The following is a 21,734-nucleotide window of genomic DNA, read 5'->3' as shown; positions in this document are numbered from 1 at the left end:
ATCATCTGTGCAAAACATAACCATGCAGTTCTGTGAAAACATAACCATGCAGTTCTGTGTCGACACCTCCTTCATTCCTCGTGTATTTCACCACCTCTTAATACAATAATTGTTTTAAAACGCTCCAGGCAGGTTTTAGTCCTAACACCAGTACTATGCTACGCTGGAGCCAACACGTACACGTACACACACAATAGGCATCCATCCAGCCACAGATCCACACTCACACAGGCAAGCACTGCAGACAGACCCACACACAGACTTTCCACACATCCTGCATGAGGAGTTCCCACCCTGGCATGAATACGACTAGAATATTTTCAGAATAATCTAATCATGTTCTCCACTATATTTCACGAGGTGTGACATATCAGGACACGACATCCTGCTTTAAGATCAGATGCTAGAATCTATTTTTCCTTTCCAGGCTTTGGATTTAGCCTACCAAAAAAGTAATTGGCTGCTGTCTCCACATTTGGGAAGTGTGTGAGTGGTGTGGCTGGGATTGCCAGGGACAATGTAAAGTGGAGACAGGGTTTCGGACAGCAGTTGGATGTATGGACGGACAGTGGTTTTTGGGTGTTGAGGTGACGCGGTATGGGGTTGTAATTAAAAGTGAAGGAGGTATGCAGGTTTGCCTTGCCTGCCCCAGGGCCATTCAGCTGCACTCCCTAACCCTGCACAACCCTTCTACCCCCCCCATACTAATGCAGGTATGGTGTGTCTCCCCACTGAGTCCAACACCAGCCCAACAGCCTGCCTCATGACAGATACTACCAGACAGACAACCCCCCATCATAAATCTACATCAGAACGAGAGACAAAGAGAGACACATATAGACCAAGAGAGGGTGAGACCCAGACAGGAAAGGGAGAGCGGGACAGAGGGAGACAGACAGACGGGGAGATATTGGGGGAGAGACAGACAGAGGAGACAGAGGGGGAGACAGAGGGGGAGACAGAGGGGGAGACAGACAATCAGACAGACAGAAAAGGGAAAGACACAAGGCTGCCGAGAGAGGTAGCCTAACAATTGCTGTGTCTGAGTGAGACATGGAAAATTACCCCCAGCAAAGTCAATATCCTGCCCCCATGGCATCCCTTCCTTTTTATACCAACAGCATCCAACCACAACAGATATTCACGCCATAAATCATTGGCAGTTTTACAGTATTTCTGATACAGTCATGTGTCTACTTCATTCATACCCTCCTATGCACTCAAGTACTGTACAATTACTGTACAGAGGCTGGCTACATTCTCCAACTGATACAGGAGTGTCTGTCCTTACTATGTGACTCCTGCCATGGCTGTCTCATAGTCTACATTTCCTGACCCATTTATTTTACCATCATTCTCACTCTGTATGACAACTTATTGATAGAACCAACAGCAAATCCCTATTGTTTGTCAAAAGTTAATATTCAGATCTTTTCTCTGATGTGAGTAGTTAGTCTATTAATATCTTGTGTAGAGCGAGGGCAGCTTTTCCAGCCCTGCGTTGTACCAACACACTGATTCTGCAGGAAATGGCCCATTGGCCCCCCTGTACTGTTACTGTATCCTTGCATGCTCTGCTCCATTGGCCGCTGCACCACTACACTTCTTTAAGTGTGTCGGTACATTTCAACACCCATCTAAAGACACACAAACAGAGCTGGGCACCACCTGTCCTACAATGGGTCTCAGATGTACTGTTTCCTGGAACAACGGCCGACACAGCAGGAAAAGAGTAAGGGAGCGAGAGTGAACGAGAGCGAGGAAAGGGAAGGCTAATATTTATTTTTATTTTTATTTCACCTTTATTTAACCAGGTAAGCCAGTTGAGAATAAGTTCTCATTTACAACTGCGACCTGGCCAAGATAAAGCAAAGCAGTGCGATAAAAACAACAACACAGAGTTACATATGGGGTAAAACAAAACAAACTCAAAAATACAACAGAAAATATATATACAGTGTGTGCAAATGTAGCAAGTTATGGAGGTAAGGCAATAAATAGGCCATAGTGCAAAATAATTACAATTAGTATTAACACTGGAATGATAGATGTGCAAGAGATGATGTGAAAATAGAGATACTGGGGTGCAAATGAGCAAAATAATTAACAATATGGGGATGAGGTAGTTGGGTGGGCTAATTTCAGATGGGCTGTGTACAGGTGCAGTGATCGGTAAGGTGCTCTGACAACTGATGCTTAAAGTTAGTGAGGGAGATAAGTGTCTCCAGCTTCAGAGATTTTTGCAGTTCGTTCCAGTCATTGGCAGCAGAGAACTGGAAGGAATGGCGGCCAAAGGAGGTGTTGGCTTTGGGGATGACCAGTGAGATATACCTGCTGGAGCACATACTACGGGTGGGTGTTGCTATGGTGACCAATGAGCTAAGATAAGGTGGAGATTTGCCTAGCAGTGATTTATAGATGGCCTGGAGCCAGTGGGTTTGGCGACGAATATGTAGTGAGGACCAGCCAACAAGAGCGTACAGGTCACAGTGGTGGGTAGTATATGAAGCTTGTGGTGGGGCGGCAGGTAGCTTAGTGGTTAAGAGCGTAGTGCCAGTAACCGAAAGGTCGCTGGTTCTAATCCCCGAGCCGACTAGGTGAAAAATCTGTCGATGTGCCCTTGAGTAAGGCACTTAACCCTAATTGCTCCTGTAAGTCGCTCTGGATAAGAGCGTCTGCTAAATGAAAAAAAAAAAAAAAGCTTTGGTGACAAAACGGATGGCACTGTGATAGACTACATCAAATTAGCTGAGTAGAGTGTTGGAGGCTATTTTGTAAATGCCATCGCCGAAGTCAAGGATCGGTAGGATAGTCCATTTTACGAGGGCATGTTTGGCAGCATGAGTGAAGGAGGCTTTGTAGCGAAATAGGAAGCCGATTCTAGATTTAACTTTGGATTGGAGATGCTTAATGTGAGTCTGAAAGGAGAGTTTACAGTCTAACCAGACACCTAGGTATTTGTAGTTGTCCACATACTCTAGGTCAGACCCGTCAACAGTAGTGATTCTAGTCGGGTGGGCGGGTGCCAGCAGCGTTGAAGAAACCAATACAGTGAACTGAAATACGTTTCACCAAATTAGAGTGACTTACCTTAAACTAGTGTGGAAAAGAAATCACTCGTTTAACGGACTTGTTTTACATACTTATTTTGGACACTGAGCTTAATGTTCATTTTCAAACATTTAAAAATATTAAAATGTGGAGTACACGCTGATTTTGGAGTGACCTATCACTTTACATACCTATGGGCAGACACTCCACTTTTTCTCAAAAAGCAAAGTAACCATCCCAAAATAATCATCCCAATGATATGAGAAAGTTATCTTAATGATATGAGAAAATGCTAACTGTCAACCTAACCAAAGATGGTTTAGTATGAAGATATACTACATGGTCAAAAGTATGTGGACACCTGCTCATTAAACATCTCATTCCAAAATCATGGGTATTAATATGGAGTTGGTCCCCCCTTTGCTGCTATAACAGCCTCCACTCTTCTGGGAAGGCTTTCCACTAGATGTTGGAACATTGCTGCGGTGACTTGCTTCCATTCAGCCACAAGAGCATTAGTGAGGTCGGGCACTGATGTTGGGTGATTAGGCCTGGCTTGCAGTCGGCGTTCCAATTCATCCCAAAGGTGTTTGATGGGGTTGAGGTCAGGGCTCTCTGCAGGCCAGTCAAGTTCTTCCACACCAATCTCGACAAACCATTTCTGTATGGACCTCGCTTTGTGCACGGGGGCATTGTCATGCTGAAACAGGAAAGGGCTGTTTCCACAAAGGTGGAAGCACAGAATCGTCTAAAAGGTCATTGTATGCTATAGCGTTAAGATTTCCCTTCACTGGAACTAAGGGGCCTAGCCCGATCCATGAAAAACAGCCCCAGACCATTGTTCCTCCTCCACCAAACTTTACAGTTGGCACTATGCATTGGGGCAGGTAGGGTTATCCTGGCATCCGCCAAACCCAGATTTGTCCATCAGACTGCCATATGGTGAAGCGTGATTCATCACTCCAGGGAGCGCGTTTCCACTGCTCCAGAGTCCAATGGCGGCGAGCTTTACACCGCTCCAGCCGACGCTTGGCATTGCGCATGGTGATTTTAGGCTTGTGTGTGGCTGCTCGTCCATGGAAACCCATTTCATGAAGCTCCCGACAAAGAGTTATTGTGCTGACGTTGCTTCCAGAGGCAGTTTGGAACTTAGTAGTGAGTGTTGCAGCAGAGGACATACAATTTTTATGCGCTACACGCTTAAGCGCTTGGCGGTCCGTTCTGTGAGCTTGTGTGGCCTACCACTTCGCTGCTGAGCCGTTGTTGCTCCTAGATGTTGCCACTTCACAATAACAGCACTTACAGTTACCCCTACAAATCAGCTGGGCTAGACAATCTGGACCCTTTCTTTCTAAAACTAGCCGCCGAAATTGTCGCAATCCCACCATTTCGAATCCCACCGTACCTTCTCCGCTATACAATCCGGTTTCCGAGCTGGTCATGGGTGCACTTCAGCCACGCTCAAGGTCCTAAACGGTATTATAACCGCGATCGATAATAGACAGTACTGTGCAGCCGTCTTCATCGACCTGGCCAAGGCTTTCGACTCTGTCAACCACCGCATTCTTATTGGCAGACTAAATAGCCTTGGTTTCTCAAATGACTGCCTCGCCTGGTTCACCAACTACTTCTCAGATAGAGTTCAATGTGTCAAATCGGAGGGCCTGTTGTCTGGACCTATGGCAGTCTCTATGGGGGTGCCACAGGGTTCAATTCTTGGGACGACTCTTTTCTCTGTGTATATCAATGATGTCGCTCTTGCTGCTGGTGACTCTCAGACCCACCTCTATGCAGACGACACCATTTTGTATACATCTGGCCCTTCATTGGACACTGTGTTAACAAACCTCCAAACGAGGTTCAATGCCATACAACACTCCTTCAGTAGCCTCCAACTGCTCTTAAACACTAGTAAAACTAAATGTATGCTCTTCAATCGAACGCTGCTGGCACCCGCCCACCCGACTAGAATCACCACTCTTGACGGGTCTGACCTAGAGTATGTGGACAACTACAAATACCTAGGTGTCTGGTTAGACTGTAAACTCTCCTTCCAGACTCACATTAAGAATCTCCAATCCAAAATTAAATCTAGAATCGGCTTCCTATTTCGCAACAAAGCCTCCTTCACTCATGCTGCCAAACATGCCCTCGTAAAACTGATTATCCTACCGATCCTTGACTTCGGCGATGTCATTTACAAAATAGCCTCCAACACTCTACTCTTTTTGGATGTACTCTATCACAGTGCCATCCGTTTTGTCTCCAAAGCCCCATACACTACCCACCACTGTGACCTGTACGCTCTTGTTGGCTGGTCCTCACTACATGTTCGTCGTCAAACCCACTGGCTCCAGGCTATCTATAAATCACTGCTAGGCAAATCCCCGCCTTATCTTAGCTCATTGGTCACCATAGCAGCACCCACCCGTAGTCTGCGCTCCAGCAGGTATATCTCACTGGTCATTCCCAAAGCCAACACCTCCTTTGGCTGCCATTCCTTCCAGTTCTCTGCTGCCAATGACTGGAACGAATTGCAAAAATCTCTGAAGCTGGAGACACTTATCTCCCTCACTAACTTTAAGCATCAGTTGTCAGAGCACCTTACCGATCACTGCACCTGTACACAGCCCATCTGAAATGAGCCCACCCAACTACCTCATCCCTATATTGTTATTTATTTTGCTCTTTTGCACCCCAGTATCTCTATTTGCACATAATCTCTTGCACATCTAGCATTCCAGTGTTAATATTAATTGTAATTATTTTGCACTATAGCCTATTTATTGCCTTACCTCCATAACTTGCTACATTTGCACACACTGTATATATATTTTCTGTTGTATTTTTGACTTTGTTTTTTGACCCCATATGTAACTCTGTGTTGTTGTTTTTATCGCACTGCTTTGCTTTATCTTGGCCAGGTCGCAGTTGTAAATGAGAACTTGTTCTCAACTGGCTTACCTGGTTAAATAAAGGTGAAATAAAAATAAATAAAATAAATAAATAAATAAACAGTTGACCGGGGCAGCTCTAGCAAGGCAGAAATATGACGAACTGACTTGTTGGAAAGGTGGCATCCTATGACGGTGCCACGTTGAAAGTCACTGAGCTCTTCAGTATGGGCCATTCTACTGCCAATGTTTGTCTATGGAGATTGCATGGCGGTGTGCTCAATTTTATACACCTGTCAGCAACGGGTGTGGCTGAAATAGCCGAATTCACAAATTTACTTTTGGCCATGTAGTGTATGTAGAAACTGCTTCTCCAATAGAAATCCCAGATCACGCTTGTAGGCGATGTGATGGCGACGTTGGCTAGCTAAGCTCATGCACAGAAACGTGTCATCAGGTTTAATGGTCGTCTCGCGCCGAACTGAGCATGTGCAGGTCGTCAAATCAAAGGTGCTCCTTCGATATAAAGTTGTTTTTGATTAAAACATTCACGAGGTTGGAGTAATAACATGTACAGCTACTTAAGACATTGGGGTGAATCTAGGTTGTGGATTTAGATTTAGAAAATAATGAACTAAAGAACAACACATTTTTTTACTGCTCTCAATGACTTCTCAAACCCCAAACCCTGGTCTGGTCTGCCAAGTCTGCTTCGCTTCGCAAGCGTTCCAGGAAGTCTCACGATGTTGGGCCTCTGGGTTTAGAAACCTAACCGCAAAACCTATATCCCTGTTGTTTCCAGGCAACCAAACTGAAAGGTAAACAACCACACTAAACACCATGAATCACTGTTATCGATAAGAAAACAATTATGAAACAATGTGAATGATTAGGTCACACCTTGACAACCCATGACATTTATCTTGGTTCTGAAGGACGTGGTAAAGGGTTCAGTCAACAGAGGAAGACTCCATGCTCTCATATCAAAATTCCTTCTGAAGCAGCGAGCATTCCTGGCCTCCCACCTCGGTTTTCCACCTTAAACAGACTGTGGTAATCTACAGGTGTGTAGAAATAATCCCAGGTGTAGCTAAAAAATGAAGGCTGTTTCCACAGAACCAGAGTAACTGCTGCCTTCTGCAAGCATGCCATTGACAAACACCACCAGGCAGGTCTGCACTCAGCAGCTACCAACAGACAACAACATTCAAAACACACACAGACCGAAACACAGATACAAACACATAGGGACTATGTTCCGATATCCACACTGGCATACTACTTGAATGAAGCAATGTACTGGGCATGCATTCTAAGTGGTATGCTACTATGGACATTGGAACGTAACCATACCCTCTCTCTTCATACAAAGGATGTTTATTCATAGTCATACACACTTTTCATCTTGTATATGTTGAGCAGATGAGGTGTAATGTAATCATAGGAAGAAGACCATGTGAATAACATGAATTATGTATGAAGTAGCCTAGAAGACAACAGGCAAGGCCAGGTCCTTACCGAGCCGGTGACCCTGACGTCATGGAGACGCCCCCACTCATCCTCGTGGCTGTCCACTATCATCAGTCCGTCTTCCTCCTCCATCCCCCACTCCGCTTGCAGGTCCAGCTGCACCTCCTCCCCCAGAGAGTGCATCCCAACGGCCGGGTAGAGCGCCTCTGGAGACCCTGGGACCACCACCGTGCCCACCTAAATGCAAACACATTAATAATATGTAATATGGGTGACAGAGATTGAGTCTGGACCAGTCCAGGACCATTGAGTACTAGACCCAGACTAAGACCAGACCCTTGACCCTGACTGCATGTACGTGGTCTCGAGAGTAAGACTACGAAATTGAGACTCCATCTCTGATATGTGGCGCAATATACATTCATTGCCTATAGAGGTGTTACATATCATAGAACATATGAATACCAGAGGGAGGTGCTGTAATCTTTTTCAAACGACAGTAAGAGCTTGATTGTATGTAGTAGGCCTACATGTGTGTGAAAGAGACTAAGATCTTAGCTTACTTCTTTTCCGTTCTTGGTGAAGAAGACCGTTGTTTGTCCATCCTCAAATGCCTCTAGGTAGATCCCACAGCCAATACGATCGCCACGGTTACACTTGGGCCCAAACTGCTGTCCAATAGTGTTCCCATTGTACAGCCTGTGGAATGCCAGAGGTGAGAAGTGAGGGTGCTGGCTGAGCCACAGCTCAGTCAGCCATATACAGTCAGGTCCATAATTATTGGCACCCTTGACAAAAATGAGCAAAACAGACTGTATAAAATAAATAATACAAATACTGAGCTATGCTGCATGCGCCAAAAAACAGTGAGCACCATAATTCATTGGACAGTGACCATTTTTTTGTTATTTTGGTTGTGTACTCTAGCACTGAGTTTGAAAGGATACGATGACAATGAGGGTGAAGTGCAGACTGTCAGCTTTAATTTGAGGGTATTTTCATACATATCGGATGAACCGTTTAGAAATTATAGAAGCTTTTGTACATGGTCCCCCCCATTTTCGGGCATCAAAAAACATTGGACAGTTTAACATAATGTAGAATAAAGTAATCATTGTTAATATTTGGTCGCATATCCTTTGCATGCAATGACTGCTTGAAGTCTGCGATGCATCGACATCACCAGAAGCTGGGTATCTTCCCTGGTGATGCTCTGTCAGGCCTGTACTGCAGCCATCTTCAGTTCCTGCTTGTTTCGGGGACTTATTGCCTTCAGTCTCCTCTTCAGCATGTAAAATGCATGTTCAATTGGATTCAGATCCGGTGATTGACTTGGCCAGTCAAGGATTTTCCACTTTTTGGCCATCAAAAACCCCTTCGTTGCTCTAGCAGTATGTTTAGGGTCATTGTCTTGTTGCATGATGAAGTGCCGGCCAATGAGTTTGGAGGCATTTGGTTTTATCTGAGCAGATAAAATATTTCTGTAGACTTCAGAATTCATTGTTCTACTTCTGTCTGCAGTCACATCATCGATGAAGACAAGTGAGCCTGTTCCACTGGCAGCCATACAGGCCCAACACCACCTCCACCATGTTTCACGGATGAGGTGGTATGCTTTGGATCATGGGCATTTCCTTTTTTTCTCCACAATTTCCTCTTTCCATCACTCTGGTACATGTTAATCTTTGTCTCATCTGTCCACAATACTTTTTTCCAGAACTCTTGGGGCTCTTTTAGGTGCTTTTTAGCAAACTGTAATCTCGCCTTTCTGTTCTTCAGGCTTATCAGTGGTTTGCATCTTGTAGTGTACCCTCTGTAGTCCTGCTGGTGTAGTCTTCTACATATGGTAGACTTTGACACATCTACACCTGCATCCAGGAGAGTGTTTTTGATCTGTTGGGCTGTTGTCAGGGGGGGGTTTCTTCACCATAGAGTGTATTCTCCGGGTCATCCACTACAGTGGTCTTCCTCGGTCTACCGGGTCTTTTGACATAATTGAGTTCACCGGTTGTTTTTTTCTTGTTACTATTGAACCAAACTGTTGACTTGGGCATGGCCAGGGTTTTTACAATGTTCCTGATTGATTGATTTTCCTTTCTGAGCCTTATGACGGCCAGCTTCTTTTGCATCGACACTGCTATCACACCCCAACAACAACCTCCAAAGGCAATAGCAAAGTCTAGAATCAATACTATTCATCAACAGCTCTCCTGCATTCACTAACGACACAAATGAATACACCTACCTAACGACACACATCTGTGAAGCCAATTTAACAAATACTTGTAGTACCTTAAAATGGGGGGACCAGGTACAAAAGGTGCTGTCATTTCTAAACAGTTCATCCGATATGTATGAAATACCCTCAAATTAAAGCTGACAGACTGCACTTCACCCTCATTGTCATTGTATCCTTTCAAACTCAAAGTGCTAGAGTACAGAACCAAAATAACAAAAACATGGTCACTGTCCAATGAATTATGGTGCTCACTGTATATTATTTTATACTAATACAATTGCTCAGAGAGATTTTGTTTAAAAAGTCATTCAAAATCTAAAAAAGATAGGGGTCAGAATTATTGGCACCCCTGTTTTCAGTACTCCAGCACCCTACCCTTTGTATTTTGTATTTATTAAAGGATCCCCATTAGCTGCTGCCTTGGCAGTTATATATGTGGTCCTCTGTAGCTCAGCTGGTAGAGCACGGCGCTTGTAACGCCAAGGTAGTGGGTTCGATTCCCGGGACCACCCATACACAAAAATTTATGCACGCATGACTGTAAGTCGCTTTGGATAAAAGCGTCTGCTAAATGGCATATTATTATTATATTATTATATACAGTTTAAAATATTACATGACATTACATTTCATAACACTTTACCCAATACATTTAGTGTGTTCCGTCAGACCACTACTCCACTACCATATATGTACAATACAACATCCATGTATGTGTACGTGTGTCTGTGTGTGTCTCTTCACAGTCCCCGCTGTTCCATAAGGAGTATTTTATTTTGTAATTATTCTTTTTTTATTCTACTGCTTGCATCAGTTACCTGATGTGGAATAGAGTTACATGTAGCCATGGTTCTATGTAGTACTGTGCACCTCCCATAGTCTGTTCTTGACTTGGGGATTGTGAAGAGACCTTTGGTGGCATGTCTTGTGGGGTATGCATGGGTGTCCGAGCTGTGTGCTAGTAGTTTATACTGACACTTCGGTGCATTCAGCATGTCAACACTTCTTACAAAAACAAGTAGTGATGAAGTCAATCTCTCCTCCACTTTGAGCCATGAGACTTATATGCATATTATTAATGTTAGCTCTCCATTTACATTTAAGGTCCAGCCGTGCTGCCCTGCTCTGAGCCAATTGTGATATTCCGAGGTCCCTCTTTGTGGCACCTGACCACACGACTGGACAGTAGTCTAGGTGCGACAAAACTAGAACCTGTAGGACCTACCTTGTTGATAAGTGTTGTTAAAAAGGCAGAGCAGCGCTTTATTATGGACAGACTTCTCCCCATTTTAGCTACTGTTGTATCAACATGTTTTGACCATGACAGTTTACAATCCAGGGTTACTCCAAGCAGTTTCACCTCAACTTGCTCAATTTTCACATTATGTATTACAAGATTCAGTTGAGTTTTAGGGTTTAGTGAATGATTTGTCCCAAATACAATGCTTTTAGTTTTTGATATATTTAGGACTAATTTATTCCTTGCCTCCCATTCTGAAACTAACTGCAGCTCTTTATTAAATGTTGCAGTTATTTCACTCGCTGTAGAAGCTGACATGTATAGTGTTGAGTCATCCGCATACATAGCCACACCTGGCTTTACTCAAGGCCAGTGGCATGTCATTAGTAAAGATTGAAAAAAGTAAGGGGCCTAGACAGCTGCCCTGGGGAATTCCTGATTCTACCTGGATTATGTTGGAGAGGCTTCCATTAAAGAACACCCTCTGTGTTCTGTTAGACAGGTAACTCTTTATCCACAATATAGCAGGGGGTGTAAAGCCACAACACATACGTTTTCCATCAGCAGACTATGATTGATAATGTCAAAAGCCGCACTGAAGTCTAACAAAACAGCTCCCACAATCTTTTTATCATCAATTTCTCTCAGCCAATCATCAGTCATTTGTGTAAGTGCTTGTTGACTGTCCTTCCCTATAAGCATGCTCAAAGTCTGTTGTCAATTTGTTTACAGTAAAATAGCATTGTATCTGGTCAAACACCATTATTTCCAAAAGTATACTAAGGGTTGGTAACAGGCTGATTGGTCGGCTATTTGAGCTTCCCTCCAGGCCTGAGGGCACACACGTCCAAGTAGGCTTAGATTGAAGATATGGCAAATAGGAGTGGCAATATCGTCCGCTATTATCCTCAGTAATTTTCCATCCAAGTTGTCAGAACTCGGTGGCTTGTCATTGTTGATAGACAACAATATTTGTAAAACTTCTTCCACACTCACTTTACGGACTTCAAAATTACAATGCTTGTCTTTCATAATTTGATCAGTTATACTTGAATGTGTAGTGTCTGCGTTTGTTGCTGGCATGTCATGCCTAATTTTGCTGATCTTGCAAAAGAAAAAATATTTAAAGTAATTGGCAATATCAGTGGGTTTTGTGATGAATTAGCTATCTGATTCAATGAATGATGGAGCTGAGTTTGCCTTTCTGCCCAAAATTTAATTTAAGGTGCTCCAAAGCTTTTTACTATTATTCTTTATGTCATTTACCTTTGTTTCATAGTGTAGTTTCTTCTCATTTTTATTCAGTTTAGTCATATGATTTCTCAATTTGCAGTATGTTTGCCAATCGGTTGTGCAGCCTGACTTATTTACCATTCCTTTTGCCTCATCCCTCTCAACCATACAATTTTTAACAACACTGAGCCTTTTTCTAAGATGATTTATGAGATTGGAAAACACATTTTAGACCATTCCTTCATACAGAATCTTTCTAGATCCTTGATATGCTTCGTCTGCGCTTATGGACTGCCCTCTTCAATTCAAACCACAGGTTTTCAACGGGGTTCAAGTCCGGAGACTGATGGCCATTGCAAAATGTTGATTTTGTGGTCAATTAACCTTTTCTTTGTGGATTTTGATGTGTGCTTGGTGTTATTGTCTTGCTGGAAGATCCACTGGAGATCTACGGCATTGGCACTTGGATTGGAACCGGTGCTATGGTCAGATGACATGAAAATAGAGCTCTTTGGCCACGCACACCAGTAGTGGGTTTGGTGTTGAAAAACAGAAGCATATGCAGAAAAGTACCTCATACCTACAGTAAAATATGGCGGTGGATCTTTGATGTTATGGGGCTATTTTGCTTCCACTGGTCCTGGGGCCCTTGTTAAAGAAAAAACCACCCAAAATCACTCATTCCTATAATTAACAGTGTTACATAAAACTAATATGTGAGACCAATATTTTTTGTGATAAAAATGTTTCATTTTGTTGTTATAATAAGGTAGGTAGCAACATGTGAAAATCATTGTGGAAATCTGTTGTTGCTCAAGTCTACAAAACCCACAATGCACTGCTCTCTCTATGGGCTGGCTGGCTAGGTAGCTAGCAAACGTAGCTACACACAATAATACCAAAGTCAATATCAGCATGTGAAGTAGCTAGTTAGCTGTAAAATCACCTAAACAAACTGCACTATCAATTTAGGAGTCTACAATCTCACCATATTCAACCTGCAGATCGATGTGCCTCACAGAGTGGAGTCTGACATTCGCAACGGCACCATGTAATACACCCTGGACTGAAGAGGCAGACAAATAGGAGAAATGTGTTAAACCCTCTGTTAAATTACACATTTCTCGAGGTAGGAATATCGCAAAAATATGATCAATGGCTTATTCGAGAAAAGACAACCTCCCGCTTTATGACATCGGCCAGTATTGAAATCTGACGTGTATTTTAGACATTTTCTAAAAGTCATATTCCTTTCACTTCCAGTGTAGTGAAAGCGGCATTATTGCTTTAAATACTATGTCATACCGGCTTTATTTCTGCTTGCTTGAACGCCAATAGCTCAGATACATGTGAAAACATTAAAATGACCCCAGGAATCGATAGAACATTGCTCAGAGATGCACAAAAACAGTATAACATTAAGGTCAACGGCATCATGAACTTTACCATGTACCAGGAAATTTTAGCCAAAAACCTGGTTGCCTCTGCCAGGAGGCTGACACTTGGTCGCAAGTGGATCTTCCAGCAAGACACTAACCCCATGCCAGGGTTCGAGACTGCGACCAAAACCCTTTCATTTGCTACCCTTTGTATTGACAGATTTGTATTGGTCGCTAGGTTTGCATCAAGTGTGGAGCATTTCTTTAGAAAATTCTGCCATCACATGTAGCCAGTACTCTTGCTAGGTGCACAGGGCAACTACACCCTCTAATTGATTTATTTTTGGATTGTTCCCAGACCTCAAAAGTGGTCTGCTGATGTGGTTTAAGAATTGTTGTGGAATTGTTGTCCATCAGATAATAATATCAAGACCGGTTCCGGTGGCTTTCTTTTGCAAATTACTATGAATTAACAGACTTATTTCCTAAAACCTGTCAATACTAAGCATCATATTAAGGTGTGGGGCACTCATTTTGTGACAGGAAATAACTAGCAGGTCTATTATGCTCCAGCAGCTAGAATATCTCCATCCACAATTCAACTGGGGGAACATGGCGTCTCTCAAAACCAGACAACAGAAAGAGCTGGCCGCTACTATACGAGAGATTGTTCATGAGGAGATTACCCCTGCCCTCGACTTACAATTAAAACCGGTGAATGAATCATTGGTAGTGCTCACTGCTGAAGTAGATACCTATGCAAACAAATTGTAAAGTGAAGAAGACAGCCAATGCGACAACGGTGCAATTCCATGACCTGGAAATGGCGCGAGCTAAACTGGAAGGGATAATCAAACTCCTAACAGAGAAAACGGAATCACTCGAAAATCATTCCCGTAAATTCAATGTGCGGGTCACAGGAATTGAAACTGGTATGGAAGCGGGAAACCTAACTTCTTTCAAGAGCAATCTTTTCAATGAACTGTTTGGGCAGGAGAAGTTGGGTCCCATGCCGCTGATTAACATTGCGAACCGTATAGGTCCTTTCCGGAACGACTCTCGCTGTATTGTACGGATCCACAGCAAAGAGGTCAAGCGGCGAATTGTTCGCCTTGCAGCGGAATCTGGGGGTCTGACCTATGCAGGGAAGAAGATCCCCTGCTGATTTTGTACGTTTGCCCACTGACAAAGACAAGATCAGTCTATAATTTTAATGGTAGGTTTATTTGAACAGTGAGAGACAGAATAACAACAAAAAAATCCACAACAACGCATGTCAAAAATGTTATAAATTGATTTGCATTTTAAAATGAGGGAAATAAGTATTTGACCCCTCTGCAAAACATGACTTAGTACTTGGTGGCAAAACCCTTGTTGGCAATCAGAGGTCAGACGTTTCTTGTAGTTGGCCACCAGGTTTGCACACATCTCAGGAGGATATTGTCCCACTCCTCTTTGCAGATCTTCTCCAAGTCATTAAGGTTCCGAGGCTGACGTTTGGCAACTCGAACCTTCAGCTCCCTCCACAGATTTTCTATGGGATTAAGGTCTGGAGACTGGCTAGGCCACTCCAGGACCTTAATGTGCTTATTTTTGAGCCACTCCTTTGTTGCCTTGGCCGTGTGTTTTGGGTCATTTTCATGCTGGAATACCCATTCACGACCCATTTTCAATGCCCTGGCTGAGGGAAGGAGGTTCTCACCCAAGATTTGACGGTACATGGCCCCGTCCATCGTCCCTTTGATGCGGTGAAGTTCTCCCCATAGCAGAAAAACACCCCCAAAGCATAATGTTTCCACCTCCATGTTTGACGGTGGGGATGGTGTTCTTGGGGTCATAGGCAGCATTCCTCCTCCTCCAAACACGGCTCGATTTTGGTCTCATCTGACCACAACACTTTCACCCAGTTCTCCTCTGAATCATTCAGATGTTCATTGGCAAACTTCAAACGGGCCTGTATATGTGCTTTCTTGAGCAGGGGGACCTTGCGGGTACTGCAGGATTTCAGTCCTTCACGGCGTAGTGTGTTACCAATTGTTTTCTTGGTGACTATGTTTCCAGTGTAACAGTGTTGCATCCATCCCTCTCCTCGCCCCTAACTGGGCTCGAACCAGGGACCCTCTGCACACATCGACAACAGTCACCCTCGAAGCGCCGTTACCCGTCGCTCCACAAAAGCCGCGGCCCTTGCAGAGCAAGGGAAACAACTACTTCAATGTCTCAGAGCGAGTGACGTCACCAATTGAAATGCTACTAGCGCGCACCACTAACTAGCTAGCCATTTCACACCGTTTACACTGTAACCGGATCATTGACAAGATCATTGACAAGATCCTCCCGTGTAGTTCTGGGCTGATTCCTTACCGTTCTCATGATCATTGCAACTCCACGAGGTGAGATCTTGCATGGAGCCCCAGGCCGAGGGAGATTGACAGTTCTGTTGTGTTTCTTCCATTTGTGAATAATCGCACCAACTGTTGTCACCTTCTCACCAAGCTGCTTGGCGATGGTCTTGTAGGCCATTCCAGCCTTGTGTAGGTCTACAATCTTGTCCCTGACATCCTTGGAGAGCTCGTTGGTCTTGGCCATGGTGGAGAGTTTGGAATCTGATTGATTGCTTCTGTGGACAGGTGTCTTTTATACAGGTAACAAACTGAGATTAGGAGCACTCCCTTTAAGAGTGTGCTCCTAATCTCAGCTCGTTACCTGTATAAAAGACACCTGGGAGCCAGAAATCTTTCTGATTGAGAGGGGGGTCAAATACTTATTTCCCTCATTAAAATAAAAAATCTATTTAGAACATTTTTGACATGCGTTTTTCTGGATTTTTTTGTTGTTATTCTGTCTCTCACTGTTCAAATAAACCTACCATTAAAATTATAGACTGATTATTTATTTGTCAGTGGGCAAACGTACAAAATCAGCAGGGGATCATATACTTTTTTCCCCTCACTGTATATGTTGTGAAATTGTTAGATATTACTTGTTAGATATTACTGCACTGTCGGAGCTAGAAGCACAAGCATGTCGCTACACCCGCAATAACATCTGCTAAACATGTGTACGTGACAAATAAAATGTGATTTGATTTGAGAGGGGAAAAAAGAAAAAAGAAGAAGAAAAAACACGTTGAGATCCCAGCTACACAAGCTAAACCTGAGATGCGGCTTCATCCACCTGGCAAAACTCATCTTCACCTTTCAGAACACAACACACTAATTTTCCACTGCCAAGGTAGCTCAATACTTCTTCTATAAGCACATCAAACCCAACACACAAGGGGACAAGCTGACAGATGGAACCCAATGACTGGCTCATTATTCAGGTATGCTACCCATGTACAGTGGGGGAAAAAAGTATTTAGTCAGCCACCAATTGTGCAAGTTCTCCCACTTAAAAAGATGAGAGAGGCCTGTAATTTTCATCATAGGTACACGTCAACTATGACAGACAAAATCAGAAAAATAAATCCAGAAAATCACATTGTAGGATTTTTAATGAATTTATTTGCAAATTATGGTGGAAAATAAGTATTTGGTCAATAACAAAAGTTTCTCAATACTTTGTTATATACCCTTTGTTGGCAATGACACAGGTCAAACGTTTTCTGTAAGTCTTCACAAGGTTTTCACACACTGTTGCTGGTATTTTGGCCCATTCCTCCATGCAGATCTCCTCTAGAGCAGTGATGTTTTGGGGCTGTCGCTGGGCAACACGGACTTTCAACTCCCCTCCAAAGATTTTCTATGGGGTTGAGATCTGGAGACTGGCTAGGCCACTCCAGGACCTTGAAATGCTTCTTACGAAGCCACTCCTTCGTTGCCCGGGCGGTGTGTTTGGGATCATTGTCATGCTGAAAGACCCAGCTACATTTAATCTTCAATGCCCTTGCTGATGGAAGGAGGTTTTCACTCAAAATCTCACGATACATGGCCCCATTCATTCTTTCCTTTACACGGATCAGTCGTCCTGGTCCCTTTGCAGAAAAACAGCCCCAAAGCATGATGTTTCCACCCCCATGCTTCACAGTAGGTATGGTGTTCTTTGGATGCAACTCAGCATTCTTTGTCCTCCAAACACGACGAGTTGAGTTTTTACCAAAAAGTTCTATTTTGGTTTCATCTGACCATATGACATTCTCCCAATCCTCTTCTGGATCATCCAAATGCACTCTAGCAAACTTCAGACGGGCCTGGACATGTACTGGCTTAAGCAGAGGGACACGTCTTGCACTGCAGGATTTGAGTCCCTGGCGGCGTAGTGTGTTACTGATGGTAGGCTTTGTTACTTTGGTCCCAGCAGGTCATTCACTAGGTCCCCCTGTGTGGTTCTGGGATTTTTGCTCACCGTTCTTGTGATCATTTTGACCCCACGGGGTGAGAACGTGCGTGGAGCCCCAGATCGAGGGAGATTATCAGTTCTCCTGAGTGGCGCAGTGGTCTAAGGCACTGCATCGCAGTGCTAACTGTGCCACTAGAGATCAAGGCTCTGTCGCAGCCGGCCGCGACCGGTAGACTCATGGGCGGCGCACAATTGGCCCAGCGTCGTCCAGGGTAGGGGAGGGAATGGCCGGCAGGGATGTAGCTCAGTTGATAGAGCATGGCGTTTGCAACGCCAGGGTTGTGGGTTCGATTCCCACGGGGGGCCAGTATAAAAAAAATTATGTATTCACTAACTGTAAGTCGCTCTGGATAAGAGCGTCTGCTAAATGACTAAAATGTAATGTAAATGTTCTTGTATGTCTTCCATTTCCTAATAATTGCTCCCACAGTTGATTTCTTCAAACCAAGCTGCTTACCTATTGCAGATTCAGTCGTCCCAGCCTGGTGCAGGTCTACAATTTTGTTTCTGGTGTCCTTTGACAGCTCTTTGGTCTTGGCCATAGTGGAGTTTGGAGTGTGACTGTTTGAGGTTGTGGACAGGTGTCTTTTATACTGATAACAAGTTCAAACAGGTTCCATGAATACAGGTAACGAGTGGAGGACAGAGGAGCCTCTTAAAGAAGAAGTTACAGGTCTGTGAGAGCCAGAAATCTTGCTTGTTTGTAGGTGACCAAATACTTATTTTCCACCATAATTTGCAAATAAATTCATTAAAAATCCTGAAGGAGCTGCAAAGCTCCACAGTAGAGATTGAAGTATCTGTCCATAGGACCACTTTAAGCCGTACACTCCACAGAGCTGGGCTTCATGGAATAGTGGCCAGAAAAAAGCCATTGCTTAAAGAAAATAAATAAGCAAACACGTTTGGTGTTCACCAAAAGCCATGTGGGAGACTCCCCAAACATATGGAAGAAGGTATTCTGGTCAGATGAGACTAAAATTGAGTTTTTTGGCCATCAAGGAAAACGCTATGTCTGGCGCAAACCCAACACCTCTCATCACCCCGAGAACACCATTCCTACAGTGAAGCATGGTGATGGCAGCATCATGCTGTGGGGATGTTTTTCATCAGCAGGGACTGGGAAACTGGTCAGAATTGAAGGAATGATGGATGGCGCTAAATACAGGGAAATTCTTGAGGGAAACCTGTTTCAGTCTTCCAGAGATTTGAGACTGGGACGGAGGTTCACCTTCCAGCTGGACAATGACCCTAAGCATACTGCTAAAGCAACACTTGAGTGGTTTAAGGGGTAACATTTAAATGTATTGGAATGGCCTAGTCAAAGCCCAGACCTCAATCCAATTGAGAATCTGTGGTATGACTTAAAGATTGCTGTACACCAGCGGAACCCATCCAACTTGAAGGAGCTGGAGCAGTTTTGCCTTGAAGAATGTGCAAGAATCCCAGTGGCTAGATGTGCCAACCTTATAGAGACATACCCCAAGAGACTTGCAGCTGTAATTGCTGCAAAAGGTGGCTCTACAAAGTATTGACTCTGGGGGGGTGAATATTTATGCATGCTCAAGCTCTGTTTTTTGTCTTTTTTCTTGTTTGTTTTACAATAAAACATATTTTGCATCTTCAAAGTGGTAGGCATGTTGTGTAAATCAAATGATAAAACCCACCCAAAAAATCAATTTTAATTCCAGGTTGTAAGGCAACAAAATAGGAAAAATATCAAGGGGGGTGAATACTTTCGCAAGTCACTGTATGTGCATAATAGCACAATTAACCAGCATATTGGCATTGAGAACAATGCCGCGGAGGCAGCAGAGAAGAGGAAACACCCCTTGCCTAAAGCCCTATTCAGACGGGATTTGTTTTACTGGGGGTGGTCGGGTAATGTAATTATGTGCACAAGCACAAAACACCACATCTGTCATTTTAGTCCTGTCCAAATCTGCCATGTCAGTAATTTGTACATGGTAGGAGAGTCACAATTAAAGCCAGAATAACCTACTGTTTTTTTGCAAACTCCAAGGTCCTCTGATAATACTAGTCCCGTGTGAATCGACATCCCTGTGTTTTGAGAGAAATGTCTGAGTTTGACAGGTGATGTTCACAATTTGAGTACAAAAACAATTACTGAGTCGATAAATTAAATGAAGTGCTGCGCATAACCTATATATGAAGGGCCTACATGTATCAACTTTCACAGTCAATGCTTTTGTTCATATGAATTGAATATTGGCAAGTGCATCAGTAAAGAATATTGTGCCTATTAATGGGGGGTATTTAGGACGTCTACTGCGGATCGCTAAAATATCCTAATGATTATGATCACACTTCCTCAATTCAAATATTATGGCGACACTATACCAAAGACGGTTTGGTATGGTTTAGAAACTTGGGAACCAAGCTGGAGTTATCAGTGTAGCCCTGTTATCGCCTGGACTTGAAATATCTTCAGGCCTAGAACCTCCAGGCTTCGGTCATAACTGTCAATTTATTGGAATAAAAAAAAAAAGAATTACAGGGGGCAGTTTGGAAAAAACGAATCCCGTCCGAATTGTCCTCTGGAATAACGGACATTCTGGGGTAATAATGACATAACCAACGTTCTCTAGTAATACTAGTCCTGTGCAAATAGGGCTTAGCCTAATTGTCTAAGAAAATTGAGGAGAGCACAAACCCCCAACTTAATTAGGTCTATAATCAATAGCCTAATTGCTCAAATGTGCCTGGCTTTATAAATCACCCATATATATCTGCAGAAATAAGACCGATCTTGCTTCTGTTGCCTGTTTGAGTGTTTGTTTAATAGCCTACTGATTCCGTGAGCACCAAGCCTCACGCAACGACAAAATGTCGGATAAAGCAATTTCACAGATCTGGCTGTTTTTAATATTTGTTATGCTGTAATAAAGGCTTTAAACATATATTTTTGTTAGAACAGACTGGTATTACTTATACTTTATTTAGTGTTGTTTACACTGTTCCAAACAGGCAGAAAAATAATAGTCATCTAACAGCACTTGTTTGTCACACATAATATGCACACAGCTCTCGCTCCTATACCCTCATTTTTCTTGATCTCCTTCTTATTGTTATTACAATTATTATTATGATCATCAAACACCAGTCTCAGACTGCCCATCTTAATATTTTATTTTTATTGGTCTGTCTGAGATATGGCTTTTTCTTTGCAACTCTGCCTAGAAGGTCAGCATCCCGGAGTCGCCTCTTCACTGTTGACGTTAAGACTGGTGATTTGCGGGTACTATGTAATGAAGCTGCCAGTTGAGGACCTGTGAGGCGCCTGTTTCTCAAACTAGACACTAACGTATTTGTCCTCTTGCTCAGTTGTGCACCGGGGCCTCCCACTCTTTCTATTCTGGTTAGAGCCAGTTTGCTCTGTTCTGTGAAGGGAGTAGTACACAGCGCTGTACGAGATCTTCAGTTTCTTGGCAATTTCTCGCATGGAATAGCCTTCATTTCTCAGAACAAGAATAGACTGATGAGTTTCAGAAGAAAGTTATTTGTTTCTGGCCATTTTGAGCCTGTAATCGAACCCACATTTGCTGATGTTCCAGATACTCAACTAGTCTCAAGAAGGCCAGTTTTATTGCTTCTTTAATCTGCACAACAGTTTTCAGCTGTGCTAGCATAATTGCAAAAGGGTTTTCTAATGATCAATTAGCCTTTTAAAATGATAAACTTGGATTAGCAAACACAACATGCCATTGGAACACAGGACTGATGGTTGCTGATAATGGGCCTCTGTACGCCTATGTAGATATAACAATGTCTACACTGTATTTCTGATCAATTTGATGTTATTTTAATGGACAAAAAAAATTGCTTTTCTTTCGAAAGCAAGGAGATTTCTAATATGATATTGTAAT

General features: G+C 43.2%; 1 protein-coding gene across 5 annotated transcripts in view; it reads right to left on the bottom strand.

Annotated features, from left to right (window-relative positions):
• Nucleotides 1-21,734, bottom strand: part of LOC121577846 (SPRY domain-containing protein 3) — a 78,651-nt gene that overhangs the window by 33,024 nt on the left and 23,893 nt on the right. For all 5 annotated transcript variants that reach the window (XM_041891782.1, XM_041891781.1, XM_041891784.1 and 2 more), the window contains 2 exons: nucleotides 7,979-8,114; nucleotides 7,464-7,652 (listed from right to left, as the gene is read on the bottom strand). In XM_041891782.1, the coding sequence (XP_041747716.1) occupies nucleotides 7,464-7,652; nucleotides 7,979-8,114 (325 nt within the window). The remainder of the gene's footprint in view (nucleotides 1-7,463; nucleotides 7,653-7,978; nucleotides 8,115-21,734) is intronic.

This window comes from Coregonus clupeaformis, unplaced genomic scaffold (assembly GCF_020615455.1).
Source record: "Coregonus clupeaformis isolate EN_2021a unplaced genomic scaffold, ASM2061545v1 scaf0005, whole genome shotgun sequence".
In the NCBI taxonomy this organism is placed as follows: Eukaryota; Metazoa; Chordata; class Actinopteri; order Salmoniformes; family Salmonidae; genus Coregonus; species Coregonus clupeaformis.
Note: the sequence above shows the minus strand (reverse complement) of the source record. Positions and strands in the feature narration are given on the sequence as shown.